This window comes from Gymnogyps californianus, chromosome 5, assembly GCF_018139145.2.
Source record: "Gymnogyps californianus isolate 813 chromosome 5, ASM1813914v2, whole genome shotgun sequence".
NCBI classification, from domain to species: Eukaryota; Metazoa; Chordata; class Aves; order Accipitriformes; family Cathartidae; genus Gymnogyps; species Gymnogyps californianus.
Window position 1 is genome coordinate 57,820,759 of NC_059475.1, and position 14,253 is coordinate 57,835,011.

Below are 14,253 nucleotides of genomic sequence, written 5' to 3' on the forward strand. Positions count from 1 at the left end.
TGCTTGTTTTACAGCAAGACCGCTGGTACAAACCCTGCCTTTAAGGACTACTGTTAATAATGGAACTGTGTTACCAAAGAAACCAAGTGGCTCTTTACCTTCCCCATCAGGAACCAGAAAGGAAACTGTATCACCAGCAGCAAAAAGGTATGCATCTATCAGAAACCTTGTAATGGCGAAATTGAAAACATGGTATATCTCCTCTTTTAAGCTTCTAGATACGTAGTTTTTCTTGCAAAGCAACCGTCTAAATATTGGGTTTGGAAAGAAAAGGAGAGATGGATTTCATTCTAAGAGGCTTTAAACTTATTTGTTCTAATTAGAATTAAGGTTATTACCATGAATATTGAAAGAATGCACAATGCTTGGTCTACTGGTTTGTGTTATTTTCTTGCTACTACGGCCTAGCATATAGAGAATAAAACCTTTCTACTGTACTGTTGCACAACATGACATGAAAAGTAGTGCAAGAATTGTTTTAGTAACTAGTAGAACATATATAGTCTGTAGAGAAACTGTGCTATCATTACAAATCAGTATGTTACCTTTGGTGGTTTTCTCTCACTAAAAATTATCATAGTAACTGCATGTGCAATGTTAGAAGCATCTCAGGGAGGAGGAAAATTCTATGCCTAGCCCATATTTATGCAAATGAAAACATCCATCTTTAGATATCTTACCATTAGCATGTATTTAAGTCCTTTTAAAAATTACTGCTCTGTCTCAATTTGCTTTGTGTGTGTAGTTGTTTTTAAGTGGGCTACATGTTTTATACATCTAGGTTATAAGAAACGCAATGGATCGGGTGCAGCAAGTTCAAGTTACATGTGACAGTTATTGTGGTGCTAATCTGCTGTATGGTTTGCCTATAAAAGATAATAGTGTGGTTTGGTTTTTTTTTTTTTTTTTAACATTTCTTTTGTTATGTGTCATCCTCAGCTTTTTGTAGTGATGATGCTGTCAACTCTGAGGAGGGCAGGTTGTGGAGATGAGAGCATTAACCTGCTGAGATCTGAGGTCTCTTTTGTAAAAAGAATTTTTCCTTAAAGGGGAGATGGTGACTAAGGACATGCCACTCTTGGTTACTGTGTTGGAGGGGACTGATTTTCCAGGAAACTCCAGGTTTTGTTGTTGTAGAGAAGAGAGAAGCTATGCTGTGCACAATTAAAATTGGAAAATACTGTATGTGTTTGTGTCGCACAAATGAACTCCTATGAGCTCCTACAAACTGGGGCTCGCTGCAGCTCTAGATTTTGGCAAGTTGGCCTGAATTAGCCCTTAAGATAAGAGGAAGGCAAATACTTTATAAACTGTTCCATTATCAGAATATTATCAGAATTTTGAAAATGGGTGAAAGAACTTGCCTTTTAAAAAAGAAAATTCATTAGTGTTTAAAAAGGAGTACTATTTTGTATATTTTTATGCTGAATTTTTAAAGAAATTTGTTCTTTACAAATTATTTTTTCTTAATAATTCTCATACTTTCTTTCTCACTAATAAAGTTTCAAGTAGTCATTATAAAACACGAGAGAGCACAAGCATTGGCAGACTTCACTTGTGTACAGAGGGTGTGATTCCTGAGTCTCTACGTTCCATCTCTAAGGTTCAGCGTGGGACTTTCTGCCCCAGAGTAGGGTGGATGAAATGCAGGTCAAGATCATAGTCGTGCTTCCTCTGTTGTGAGAGTCCTTTGCGTAATTCAGTTGGTCCATCAGGTATTGCCTGCAGCCTATAGGCATTATCCTAGCTCAGGATCCCTGTAGATAAGTGACACCCTGCAGCCCTTCCACCTGACCCATCTGCAGTCTGGATACCTGGAGTGCCAGTGGGAAAGTCCTTAGGGAGCATTTTTGGACTGTCTCAGTTCCTGTATGAGACAGTCTTCCACGGGATAAGGATTTAATGTCCTTTTATTATGCTTTATTCCTTCTCTTTGCTAAAGAGGCTAGACTGAAGGTGCTTTAAATATGCAGTGTGAAAATGTATATTCAGTTTTGGAAAAGAAAAAATACACATGGCAGTTTTGTTGAAATAGATGGACACTTATTAAGAATGCTTAGGAGAGCAGGGTTATTCCATGTCCTGAAAAAAGCAGTTATAAATCCAGGTGCTGTGGAATTCCTATTCCCTTCAAATGCTCTAAAATTCTGTATTGATTGTCTTTAATATGCAAATTTCATTCTTTAATTTTATTTTTTATTAAATTATATTAAAGTATATTTCTGTGCCTTGCCTATAAATATATTTGAAGAGGAAGAGAGTGGAATGGTAAGGACCTCACCGATGAATTACTGTACAAAACGTTTTTTTGGTAAATTATTCTCTACTCTTATCATTTGATAATGAACCTTAAAATCACTGATGGGATTTCATGTTTTTATAGTAAATCATGCTCCAAATATTCAGTATTCAGAGATGATGTATTAAGTGTTCCAAATAGCTTTCTTGCAAATAGTCAAGTAGATTAATTCATTATGCATTCATTAAGATGAATTCATTCATGCTTTGTATTTATACTGGACCCTTTTACCTTCAGGAATTGTATGTGTGTATGCATAGAACAGTAACAGAAATACATCAGCAAGATCAAATAGCTTCCTTTTTTTTAAGGGGTAGGACTTGTTTATTTGTGTTAGAAGCTTCACTCAGTGTTGAACAGTTTATAGATGGTGTGTAATTTTAAATATTTTTTTTTAGTTCTAGTTTCTGCTAAGCAGTCATGTTTTTATAGTGCTCGTTTCATATAAACTGATTCCAAAGCTACTGCTACTTTGTAGTATAGGTGGTCTTTAGTCCAAAATATGGTGATGTGGCATAGCAGCTCTAAATAGTATTAAATGTTTATACATGTTTTAAAACTTAATTTCTGCTTGGATACTTTTAATAGTTTTCCTATACAACGTAGGTGCAGAACTGAAAACTTTGAAATTTTTCAAAAGATGAAAAAGGTAAAATTAGAAAAGTGAAAGAAAAGCTAAAAAAAAGTAAGAAAGAAAAAAAAAGTTTTGTTTTTTTTTTTTTTTTCCTGAGTCATCTTCTAAACCTTTAGTCTGCTGTTGGGAATTACAAGTATCTGCTAGGATTACTATAGTAGAAAATACCATCTTCAATTTTTTTCTTACCTGTGACCATATTTTCAAGAGAGGCAAACATCCAGCTGAATGGAGTCCTTCCCAAACGTTTTACTGAACAGCCTTATGAAAAGGGGGATTACAAACAAATAACTTCTGATTCCTCCATTCTCTGATACTTTCACCATTTAGGCTAGGAAGTGTACGATGTCCAATTGAAATGACATCAGTCTGTCCCTTGAAACAGTATGTTGTGCATATTTAAATATAATACATACAAATAATCTCCATGGGGACCAAGTGTGCATCCATACATTCCACTGCTTAGAAATAGATGTACTTACTGATATGTCTGCAGACACAATCTCATTTCATACAATAGCTGTATTTAAATGTGTTGGTTAACTCATTTGAACCCACAGGTTGGTATACGGCTTATCTGCCTTGCTGATTACCAAGGAGATGCGGTTCAGAGTTCACTACATTTTCTGATTTCCCATTTAATATTTGAAATGGAAATTACTTCTTCTGGCAGGAATATAAAATTGGAGGTGATAAAAAAGGCTCGAGGCTGAAAGGGTGGAACTAGCAGGCTTTTATTTGAGTTCTGCCACATACTCTCTCAATGACCTTATGCAAATCATTTAACCTCTATGCATATTGGTTTTCCATATGTAAAACATGTATCTCTGGATACCAGTGGGTTGTTATAGGGCCTAATGTGATAATTAGATCCAGATCTTGCAAAGTATTGAGTAACCTCAACTGACTCTGACTTCAATTAGAATTGAGGGCACCAAACCCCGCTTCAGCATTCAGATCTCATATAGTCAACACCCAGTTATCCAAGTTAAGGAAGGAATGAAATAACCTGAATAGAGCAAAAGCATAAATCCAAAACATAGGTCAATTGGATTATAAAAGTATATGGTGGTAATACAATGCAAGATAGAAAGCCTGGTGATGCTGGTGATACTGGGACCAAAAATTCTGGTCCAGCACCAACAGGCGCTGCTGCACTCAGGTGATGGGGTGCCATGTGAACACAGCTGGGCAGCTTCCAGGTGCAAGCCAGCTAATGCAGAGCTGAAGTGATTTTGCGATGGGCTGGATAATCACCTGACACAGATAATCAAGAATTGCCTGCCTTTGTAAAGTGTTTCCAAGTCTTCTTCGCAAAAAGCCTTTGCTCAGAGGATTTGATTTTAAATTTAATATATTTACGACTTTTATGCTGTAGAAGTGTATAAGCTATTTTGAGTACCTGCTTTTTGAATGCTGCCATATTTTTATTCTGAACTTTGTGCTTAGAATAATTATTTGAAATTTTCATTCAGAATAAGATGAGTTTAGTGTATCGTGAGCAGAACTTTCCCTTCCCCCTGCACTTTTCCTTTCACATGTAATGTGGCTTGAAGTTCGCTGCTTAACACTAAATTTGTCTTTGGAATTTGGCCAGCGCACAGTAGTAGTGTTTTGTGTTCCCTATTAAAATTTAGGGTTTTGTGACTCATCTAGGATAGCTTTGTTTTCAAGAGTTGAGGGGGAAAAAGGGGAAAAAAAAAAAAAGTAAGGGAGGAGAATGCAGACAGTACCTTTCCCAGTAGGGATGCTGCTGCAGGCTGCAGGCTAGCACATACTTTGCCTTTCAAAAGGAGACAATCAGTCATTCTTTCTCCCCCAGCAGATTGCAAAGTATTACAATGGTGCAAAACTCTGACAATGGAGATCAAAAGGAAGAAGCTGGAACAAAGAAAACATAAAGAGCTTTGTCTGTAGAGAGAATAAAATACTTTAATATGATAAATTCCTGTTCTTCTAAACTCTAAACACATGGCCCCTAGGAAATTGTTCAGTCGCCTGGAATTAATGTTCTGCATTCTGTTCTGGGAGCAGCGATGGTTTGTAACGGGCACACACACAAACTCCATATTGAACCTTCAATTAAGTTTTCTGTTTAACACTTGACTCTCAAAGAAAATGTTTTAAAATAAATAGAATATAAATTAAAAAAGAAATCCCTCTCCATTGAACTTCGAGTGGCAAAACTATTATGCCACTTCACTATATCTCTAACAATTAAAGTTATTAGTGTATTTTTGCTCAAAGGCATAATGAAATTAAAGTCATACGTTATTCTTGAATTTATTCTAATTGATTTAAATGAGGGTCAGAAAGAGTGCTAGACAAGTTTCAAAATATTATTAACATCATCAGTTACTGTCTTAAGAGTATTGTGCGCTATTTTTTAATCTATTTTATTAAAAAGCTTTTATATTTTCCAAAAAAATTTTGGTAATTAAGTATATGTTTTTTTTAATTTTGGCCAGATTTGTTCACCACAATTCAGTAATGCAACCATCTGAAACATTCATGCTATGCAGTGGTATATGTATGTATATATGAGGATTTATTTTCGTATCTTTATTGTTGCTTTTTTAATAGTCTTTGTCTTCTAGCTGGATTATCTGTCTTGTTTCTTCAAATAGCCTCTTTGATTTTCTTCTTTTTTTTTTTTTTTGACTCGCTTTACAAATGGTCAGTGTTACTGGAGCATTGCTGAGATTTTGTCATTCAAAGATACATTGGTGTTCTTACATGTATGGTTTGAAATGATCAAACATCTAACTGAGTCAATAAGCACTGTGTTGTTTACTCTTGCACGTGATTTCATATCTTGAAAGCATGCAATTATGTCTTTTAATGTAAGTTTGTTTTAAATGTCTTGTTTCCACATTTTATTGTTGCATTCACTTTTTATTCTGCTTTGTTTACGCACCTCTCAATCTGGATTAAGCAGGTCTGTGAATCTTCTCAATGCATGCAAACTGAAAAAGCCTGCTCTAAGGTGAGGGATCCTTAATAGCTTTGTAGTGTTGAAGCTCAGTTGTTTTTCCTTTCCGTTTCGGTTCAACACACAGAAAGTGGCTGTTTTAGTACAAGCATTAACATGGTTAGAACTGTAATTATTATTCCCATTCTTAACATTTTCAGAAGTATATGTTTAAAACTTTATCATCATTGATAAATGCATTGCAAAACTTACCATAACTGAAATTATTATTATCTGCTTTATCTCATGCTAACATAATTTTTATTATAGGGGTGTTTCCATTAGACCACATTGCTGTCTTAAGCAAGTTAAAAATTGTGTTACCAAATGTTATCTTTTTAAATAGTTGCAGATGCTCTCCTTTCATATCACTAATGTGGAAGCCAAATTCTGGAATCCAGTTATACTTTTACAAACCTGTAAATTAAATTAATATTTTCTGTCATTTTAAATTCTTCCTCGGGTGACAGTGTATCTGCTGTAGCCATGGATATAATCAGTGGTGTTTAACACTATAGCTACCAAAATGTGTATATACCAAAATATAATGGAGTTATAATCCTCTTTTCCAACCACCTGCTAATACTTCTCATTGGGCTTTTGTTGTTGTTGTTGAAAGTTGAAAATAAAATTTGTCACAAGATAGCATTGCTAATTAGTTTAAGCAGTAATGGACGTAAGCCAAAAGAGTTTAAAAGAATTTTATTCTTGCGGTAAAAGTAGTTTTTATACTGATATGAGACTTCATTATTCAGAAAGAAGATAGCATTACACTTTTAAGCTTTAGTCCCACCCATTCATCTTTTATCCACCAGTTCATCTTTTGAATGTTGATAGCTATAAAAATAAAACCCCAAGCAACATTAAAATTAGTTTAAAATTGCTTCTGTAACTTAAATTTTTTCTGACATTAGTATAATTTGGTGATTTCCTTAATTTAATTTCAGTGTAGGCTGATATTGCCTCTTCTTTTCCTGGACCAGGAAGAGATGCCAAAATAAAGGTTTAATCCTGCAAAATCGCACAGAGAGGATTTTTATGCAAGTACTGTATATAAAGTAGTGGAAGGACTCATGCTAATAAAGCTATTTTATGTGGAGTAAACATGTTCAGTATCAAGGCTTTATTTTTTAACTGGAGTAGTATTAAATTGGATGATGTCATGAGATGCAGGGAGAACAGTTAAATGTTAACAGTATATTATTTAATATACTAGAGGAGACTTTTTCATGCATTTGACATTGAGATGACTTGGATAATGTTAGGCTAGTGTAGGAGACACTTATTTCTGAAATGAAGACAGAATTAAATTCTCTTTACTGCCTTTTCCCTTCTATGAAGGTATTTTGTTCTGTGCCTCTGTGTAACTTTGCATTCTGCTTGCTCTCTTACATCGCTCTCTCCACAGAAACAGTATTTTTTTAATTTCAGCTTAATCATTTGAGTCGTGCTTGTTTTTAATACAAAAACACAGCACTGAACATCTGTCCTACCATCGCATGTTCTGGAAAGTTTTTTGTCAAGCTACCTGACAAAGCAGGTAGCTACCTGCATTTTAACATGCATCTGCTCTGCGGAGCTTCCCCTGGATGGGGGCTTCCTTCCTTTCAGAAGGGTGGTTGCTTTGCAGAAGGACTCCAGTTCAGTTGTTCCCATCGGTTCTGTAACTGAGCCTCAGCTGAGGTGTTGAAACATTCCCCTCCTCACTGGTGAAAAGACATGAGGGAGCAGGAATATATATTTTAAAAAAAAAAAAAAAAGTGTATCAATGGTGGTGTACAGTTGATAAGCTGAATATTTTTTGACCAGACAGAAAAGTGTATTTCATTTCCTTTAGTTGTGAAGAGCCAATGCCTCTCTTTCTTACAGTACACACAAAGTGGGACAGAGCCTGAGGAGCCGACTGAGATAACAGGGTAGGGATAGTTGTTAGGGGCTGATGGGGAGGTTTGAAATAGTCCTCAAGGATGCTTGAGATGAGCCTTACGGTAAGCAGAGCATCCCTGGGGGAGTACAGAGGTCAAGGGGGGGCTGACTGGGGATGGTAAAAGGGGTGACTGGGATGAGACTGGGCCTTGAAGGAGCAAGAACAGAAAGAACTGAAGTTTTCACAGAGGGAGGGAGCTTGTGGTTGGGATTTAGGTAGAGGGGTGTGAGCTTGAAAGCAATCATTGGTGTCCATGGCTTCTGGGGTGAGAGAGCTGCTGAAGGTGGTCATTTAGTTATATGGATGATATGGGTAAAGGGGATGTTTCTGTTCTGCTCTTTGGAGGGGAGAAAACAGCACAGGACTGGGGTGGGGGGAAATGAGACCCTGACACAGAGTCCTGTTGTTCAGCCGCTGCCATGGGAGCGATTCCTGCCTCTGGCTGGTTAATGCTGCCTGTGCCTTTCTGCTGCACAGGGAGTGCAGCAAAGTGAAAAGCATCGCCCAGCTTGGGGCCTCACCCTTAGCTGCTCCCTCTCCTGCTAGGAATTACTGCTTTAGGGAGAAGTGCTTTGGACTAACAAATAACCACAATAATTTGTCTCCTATTAGGCGTAAGCTCTGAGTGGGCTTCTCTTAACTTGCTAAGTAATACTGCTTGTGTTTTGGCTCACGTTTTTCCATCAGAGCGAGCTAGATGTCTAAGGGGTGCCATAAAGTCATACAAGAGCTCCCTGATAGCTATCTTGGCAGGAAGGATGGTTGAAGAGTGAGAGAGTAAGGCAAGCTTTAAGCCTTTGAGAAACCCCTTGTCAGGAGATGTGGGGAATCTAATCTATTCATACATGTAAGTAGGAAGCATACATTTTTGACAAGCTAACAAAAAAATGCAGGCTAGCTCACCATTAATTGCACTTTGGGGTGTGTTAAAACTAGCTTTGAACGACAGAATAATTGATACTGAATGAAGACACAAAGTTAGCTTCCTGGTGCTCACATTTTGACCTACTTCTGGCATTCTCTGTAGTCTGGCTGAAGGTGTCGGGTAATACGCTTTCTCTTTAAATCTTTCACTTCTTATTAAAAAAATCCAAAAGTCCAGAAGTGTGGAGTGGTAGTCAGAGATTTGAAATGTGACCTGGAAAATAGATACTGCAACTTACGATATTGGTTTAGCCCATCTTCTATTTTATGATTAAGGAAAAAACAGTATGTTTGTCTCTGTTGCACCAGGTACTCAGCAAAACTCATGTAGGCTCTTTAACAAATCAAGGTATGACTAAAAACAAAGTTGTAGTTATTTTTAGGGTCAGCATTGTGCTTTATACGTTTCTCAAAAAATATTTGTTGTAGAGATATGTGCTTTTATAAGTGCCACTGTAAAACTTGGTCCTTTTTTTATTAGCACCGTTAAGAGAACCAGTTCAGCTGAGCGTGTATCCCCAGGTGGTCGAAGGGAAAGCTATGGAGATTCCAAAGGGAGTCGCAACCGCACTGGATCCACCAGCAGTTCCTCTAGTGGTAAAAAGAACAGTGAAAGGTAATGTTATCTAAATATCTGTCTCTTTTCTCTGCCTACTGCCCTAATAATGAAATTAGTTTCTTTAGTGAAATTAATTTCTCTAGTTTAGCAAATATTGGGAGCTTTTTTTTTAAGCTCCAAAAGTTGGACAAAAATATATTTTAAAACATTTCAAATAAAACAGGTTTTCAAATTTAGATGAAATTTATTTGCCTTATTTCCAAACCATAAACAATGTGAGAACCTTGAGTTGCCCAGAAAAGTTCGTAATTATTAAACGTGCCTTTTCCATTATCTTAGTGGTTTCCCTTGGTCTTCAAGTTCCTGACATGTACTTCTTCAAGTTCCTGGTTGTGGTGCGTTGACCCCAGCTGACACCTAAGCACCACACAGCCATTCACTCCCTCTCCCCCAGAGGGGTCAGGGAAGAGAACAGGAAGAGCAAAAGTGAGAAAACTCGTAGGTCAAGGTAAAGGCAGTTTAATAAGTGAAGGAAAGAGGAAGAAAAAGCAAGCAATAGAAAGCAATCACTCACCACCTCCCACATGCAGACTGATGCCCAGTCAGTCTCTGAGCAATGACTGCCTTGGTCTGAGGGTCAGATTAAAGAGAAATGGAAGGAGCGGCTTACATGCAAGTGCTATCCAAAGAAGCAGAATAAAGTGATGCCTATCTCTATGTATCTCTAATGATGCTTCTCTGTACTACTGACAGTCCACAGAAAAGAGAATGTCTTTTCCAAGGGTTTCAGACTTAGGATGGTCTTGAACAAATAGGTGATTCATTGAGGTTTGTCAGTATTCTCAGTATTGGTCAGCTGGTTCTTTCCTGTATTTCCTAGACAGATTTTTGTCTTGGCCGTTTAACTTGACTGGTCCTATTCCAGTTTCATGTGCAAAAAGTGGTGTTGATGGTACTATTTCACTGTCTCGCAGATGATATGACCATAGAAAACACAACGTTAATGAAGATCACATAATAACCTAATTTACCTGCTCTGTCTGGGCATCAGTGCCATCATAGGAGTCATTGGGCTGCTCATGAGCCAATGGTGTGGTACAAAATGTCCCTTCCTTTTCATCCCTTCACCATTTTTGCTTGATGTAAGGAATGACTGAGGTTGTTGTGTACTAATGGACAGCCTAAATATGAGTGATTACATTATTAATAGTTTGTTTTCTGGCTTACGTTTTCAGCTATGAAGCAAGACAGCAAGTGTGCAAAGTTTATGAAACTTCTGAAAGGCTTAGCAAATTATGGGAATAATGAAAAAATTAAGAATACCATCAGACAAAAGGTTATAAAATTGTAACCAAGGAAGATATAATATTTACACAAACTAAAAATTTAGCCAGTCTAAAAATCTTCTTGGCGTTGTGCATTTATGCATGTGAATGAGGTTTTTATAAGCCAGCAGAATTCTGCAGGACTGGGCCTTCTGGTACTTACGGAAATTTGACTTTATCTCAGCATGTGATTTTTTTTTTCCTTACATTTTTTGTAAAATAATTATAAACAACAGATAACTAAATAGGTGTGGTTTTGTTTTTGTTTATAAGATTTTTGTACTTTAAAATTCCTAAAAGACTGAAATATAATTGCAAAAACAATATTACTGTAGCAATTAACTCTTTAAGTAATCAATAAATAAATACTACTTTTGAGAGGAAAATCAATCTTTTATTGGATTACTTAGGAGCCATGTCTCTTTCTGCATGTGCAGACTTGGACTAAATTGTTACTAAACGTCTCAGACCCTTCTAGCATAGAGAATGTATACCTTGATATATCTGATAGAATACTGCTGAAGCAGCAAACCAAATATCAACATTCTTAGGGACAAGTGAGCCTGAAAGTTTTGAAAGGCAAAACTAAGCAAAAAATTAACGACCAGGGAAAGGACTGCTAGGAAGATAAAAGCTAAGCTGGAAATTCTGTGAAGTGTTGCAATAGTGCATAACTTCATGCAGCGACATTGCCTCAGTGAAGTCATTAACAAGGAGCTGCTGTTTTCTGTATTGATCTCTTGAAGCTCATGGATTTTTCTAGGGCTTTTGATTTTGCATGCATGTATAACTTCCTACTCTATTGCACATATCAATTTATAGCAACAGCACTTATGTTGTGACCTCATTGATTTACGAAAACCCCATCTTATAGAAACAAAACAGATTTCTTACGGAAACTTTTTGTTAAAAAATAAAGTTTCTATAATTAGATGGGTAGACTTGTTTCTGGAATACGAACAGGAATATTTCACCTACCAATGGTGAATGTCATTACTTTTCCAATTGACTGTAGTAATTTACTCTAGTTTTTTGAAAAAGTTTTAACAAACATATAATGATCCTGCAGTGTCCTTTCTCTGTGTATTTTATCTTGTATAAAAAATTTCGTTAGATCAAGCCCCCAGAAGGTGAATTCTGTGTGTTGTGCGGTAGAAGATATACCTGTCAAAATCTAAATACAGTGCTTTGCAAAGTCTGTTTTTTGAAGATATCCTTGAGTTCCTACTACCTGCATAAGGTGATAGTTATCTGAAATTAGTTATATGTTAAAGCTACTAAAGAAATAAGGTGAGAATATAATTAAGTTGTTCATTTAAATTAAGGAAAGATATGACTTCTAGCAGCTACATAGAGGTACTGTACACTTGAAAAATGGATTCCAAAATAGCTGAGAAATAAAAACATTGCGACATAATTAATGGTTATCTGCAAAATTGTTTTGTTTCTGCTCTGAAGTAGATCACGGTACTTGAGATGTGTTTTTAATTTTTTCATACTATTCTAACAGAAACCCAATGGTTATGTCATTCTGCAGTTGTTAGGCCACAAAGGGCTGAGCAACAGCATTGATCAAAAATCACTTACTTTGGACTCAGGGAGGATGTCCAGCACACAAGTGATGCAGTGCTTAAATAACGTGCAAGTATCCCAAGGAACTAATCGAGAGCGCGTGTTAGATTGCCTTAGCTGGAGCTAGTGATGTTGGTGCCACTATGAGAACAATCATTGTATGGTTAGAGAGTTTTCCCTGATTTCTGTCACATGCAGCCTGAGGATGTTTGGCACCACAGCTCTCACCTCCTTGAAGAGTGTCCTTATCCTGTGGAAGAGGCTGGCTAAAGACTTGCCTCATGCTTTCTGTTGAAGCTGGGCCACCGTGCAAAATATAAAGCAAGAGTCATGGGACTAGAAGGAAAATGGGCATGATTCTGTACACTGTGGGCTAAGGCTGTTCTCCTAAAGCTAACTGTATGTGTGAAAGAGTTAGGAAGAGGGTGTTACTTAACCATCTACTCACAGCCTTATTCTTTGTATCATTGATCCTTAAGGGTCCCTTCCAACTTGAGATATTCTGTTCTATCATTCTGTGATTCTGTGCCTGGTCTGTAGATGAAGCTTAAAGCAGAATGTATGCCAGGGATCTAAAAAGACAATAATGAAATTATTGTTTTTCAAAGTATATAGAGTTGTAGGCTGTTACACAAAAACATAATGCTACAGAAAGCTATTTTAAGAAGCTTTAAGCATAAGGAGTAAGGAGATGACCATAATCTCCTGTGCTACTATGGGGCATCCCAACTCCTTATGGCTATGAGCCAGGGGTAAGCCTTCCTAAGGGTTAGATAAGTAGGAAGTGACTCAAGTTCACGAAAAAGAAAAAGGATAGTCAGAGCTCTGAGCTGTGTGTGTGGTTAGGGTTTTTATAATTAGAAAGTACACATGATTTGCTTTATTACTATCATGAATCAGCCTTTCACATTAGCTTGATCAGCTTGAATAAGTCAGCATGGTCTGTTCAGAGCTAGGGACTCTTTTGTCTCTAATATGGCAGCATTTCTGACTAGTGCTCCATCTCATAAATTCTAAAAATATCTTCATTCATAAGAGAAAATGTTAATCTTGGTGTTAACAATGGCAACACATCACGCTGTTTATACAGATGAGATTGGCTGTGTAGGCCAGCTTGAAGCGTGAATTTTGATGCATGATTAATATCAAGGCTGATATTATGAAAAGTTGCTGAATCAATGGGTAGGATCAGTAGAATTCTTTTGTTTGTTTTGGTTTGGTTTTATCATTAAGTAAATGTATTATTCTTAATATAAGTGTCAAATTAAGGCAAAAAGAAAAATACTGTAAAATTATTTGTTACAGCTTCTGTTGTAGAGAGGGAGAGAATCTTTTATGCTTAGAAAAAAATTGCGTGCAAAAATCCAACCCAGTTTCGTTTCTTTTTTTTGTTTCTCTTTATCTGCCCACTGCAGTCTTGGAACGGACGTGGAGATGGCATCACAGCTCTAGGGATAGTTCATGCTTCAGCATTTCTCTATCAGAATGATAGGGCTTTCAAGCCTTTTGGGATCACCCTAAAAAACATACAACAGTAATCTGATGTTTCAAAAGTTTTACTGGATAGAAAGAAAATGGAACTGGGAGGAAAAATAACTGCATAAAATAGCTTTGTGTCCCTGTCATGCTTCATCAGAAACAACACCCTGAAGCCTGATTATACAGGGGCAAAGGACAAAAAAACCAAACGACTGGCATTTCTTGAAAAAGATTCTTTCTTTCTGGCCAGGGTAGTACTATCCAGAGAGCTCCTCAGCTTTTCTGCCTCTTCCTTCTCCACAAGCTTCATGTATTTTCCCCTCAAGTTTTGCCAAATATTTTCTCAAGACAAAAAGACAAACCAATTTCAGGTTGTCTTCCAGGAAGCAGCGCAGTGAGAAAGAGAAGACATTTTAATCATGATGGATATGTGCTTTCTGGGTTTTACCAAGTACTCTCATTCACCAAGAAACAGTTGGGCAGTTCCATGTTTTATGTAAACTCTTCGGGAAAGCAGGATTCAAACTTTGATTTGCTCCTTAAATGCAGAGAGAGCAAAGCCA

General features: G+C 36.9%; 1 protein-coding gene across 4 annotated transcripts in view; it reads left to right on the top strand.

Moving 5' to 3' along the window:
- EML1 (EMAP like 1) overlaps window positions 1-14,253 on the top strand; it is a 111,267-nt gene that overhangs the window by 58,809 nt on the left and 38,205 nt on the right. The window contains exons 3-5 of one of the 4 annotated variants that reach the window (XM_050898367.1): window positions 15-147; window positions 5,869-5,919; window positions 9,237-9,371. In XM_050898367.1, the coding sequence (XP_050754324.1) occupies window positions 15-147; window positions 5,869-5,919; window positions 9,237-9,371 (319 nt within the window). Of the gene's footprint in view, window positions 1-14; window positions 148-5,861; window positions 5,920-9,236; window positions 9,372-14,253 lie in introns of all 4 variants that reach the window. The other 3 variants (XM_050898368.1, XM_050898370.1, XM_050898371.1) reach the window with 3 other exon arrangements.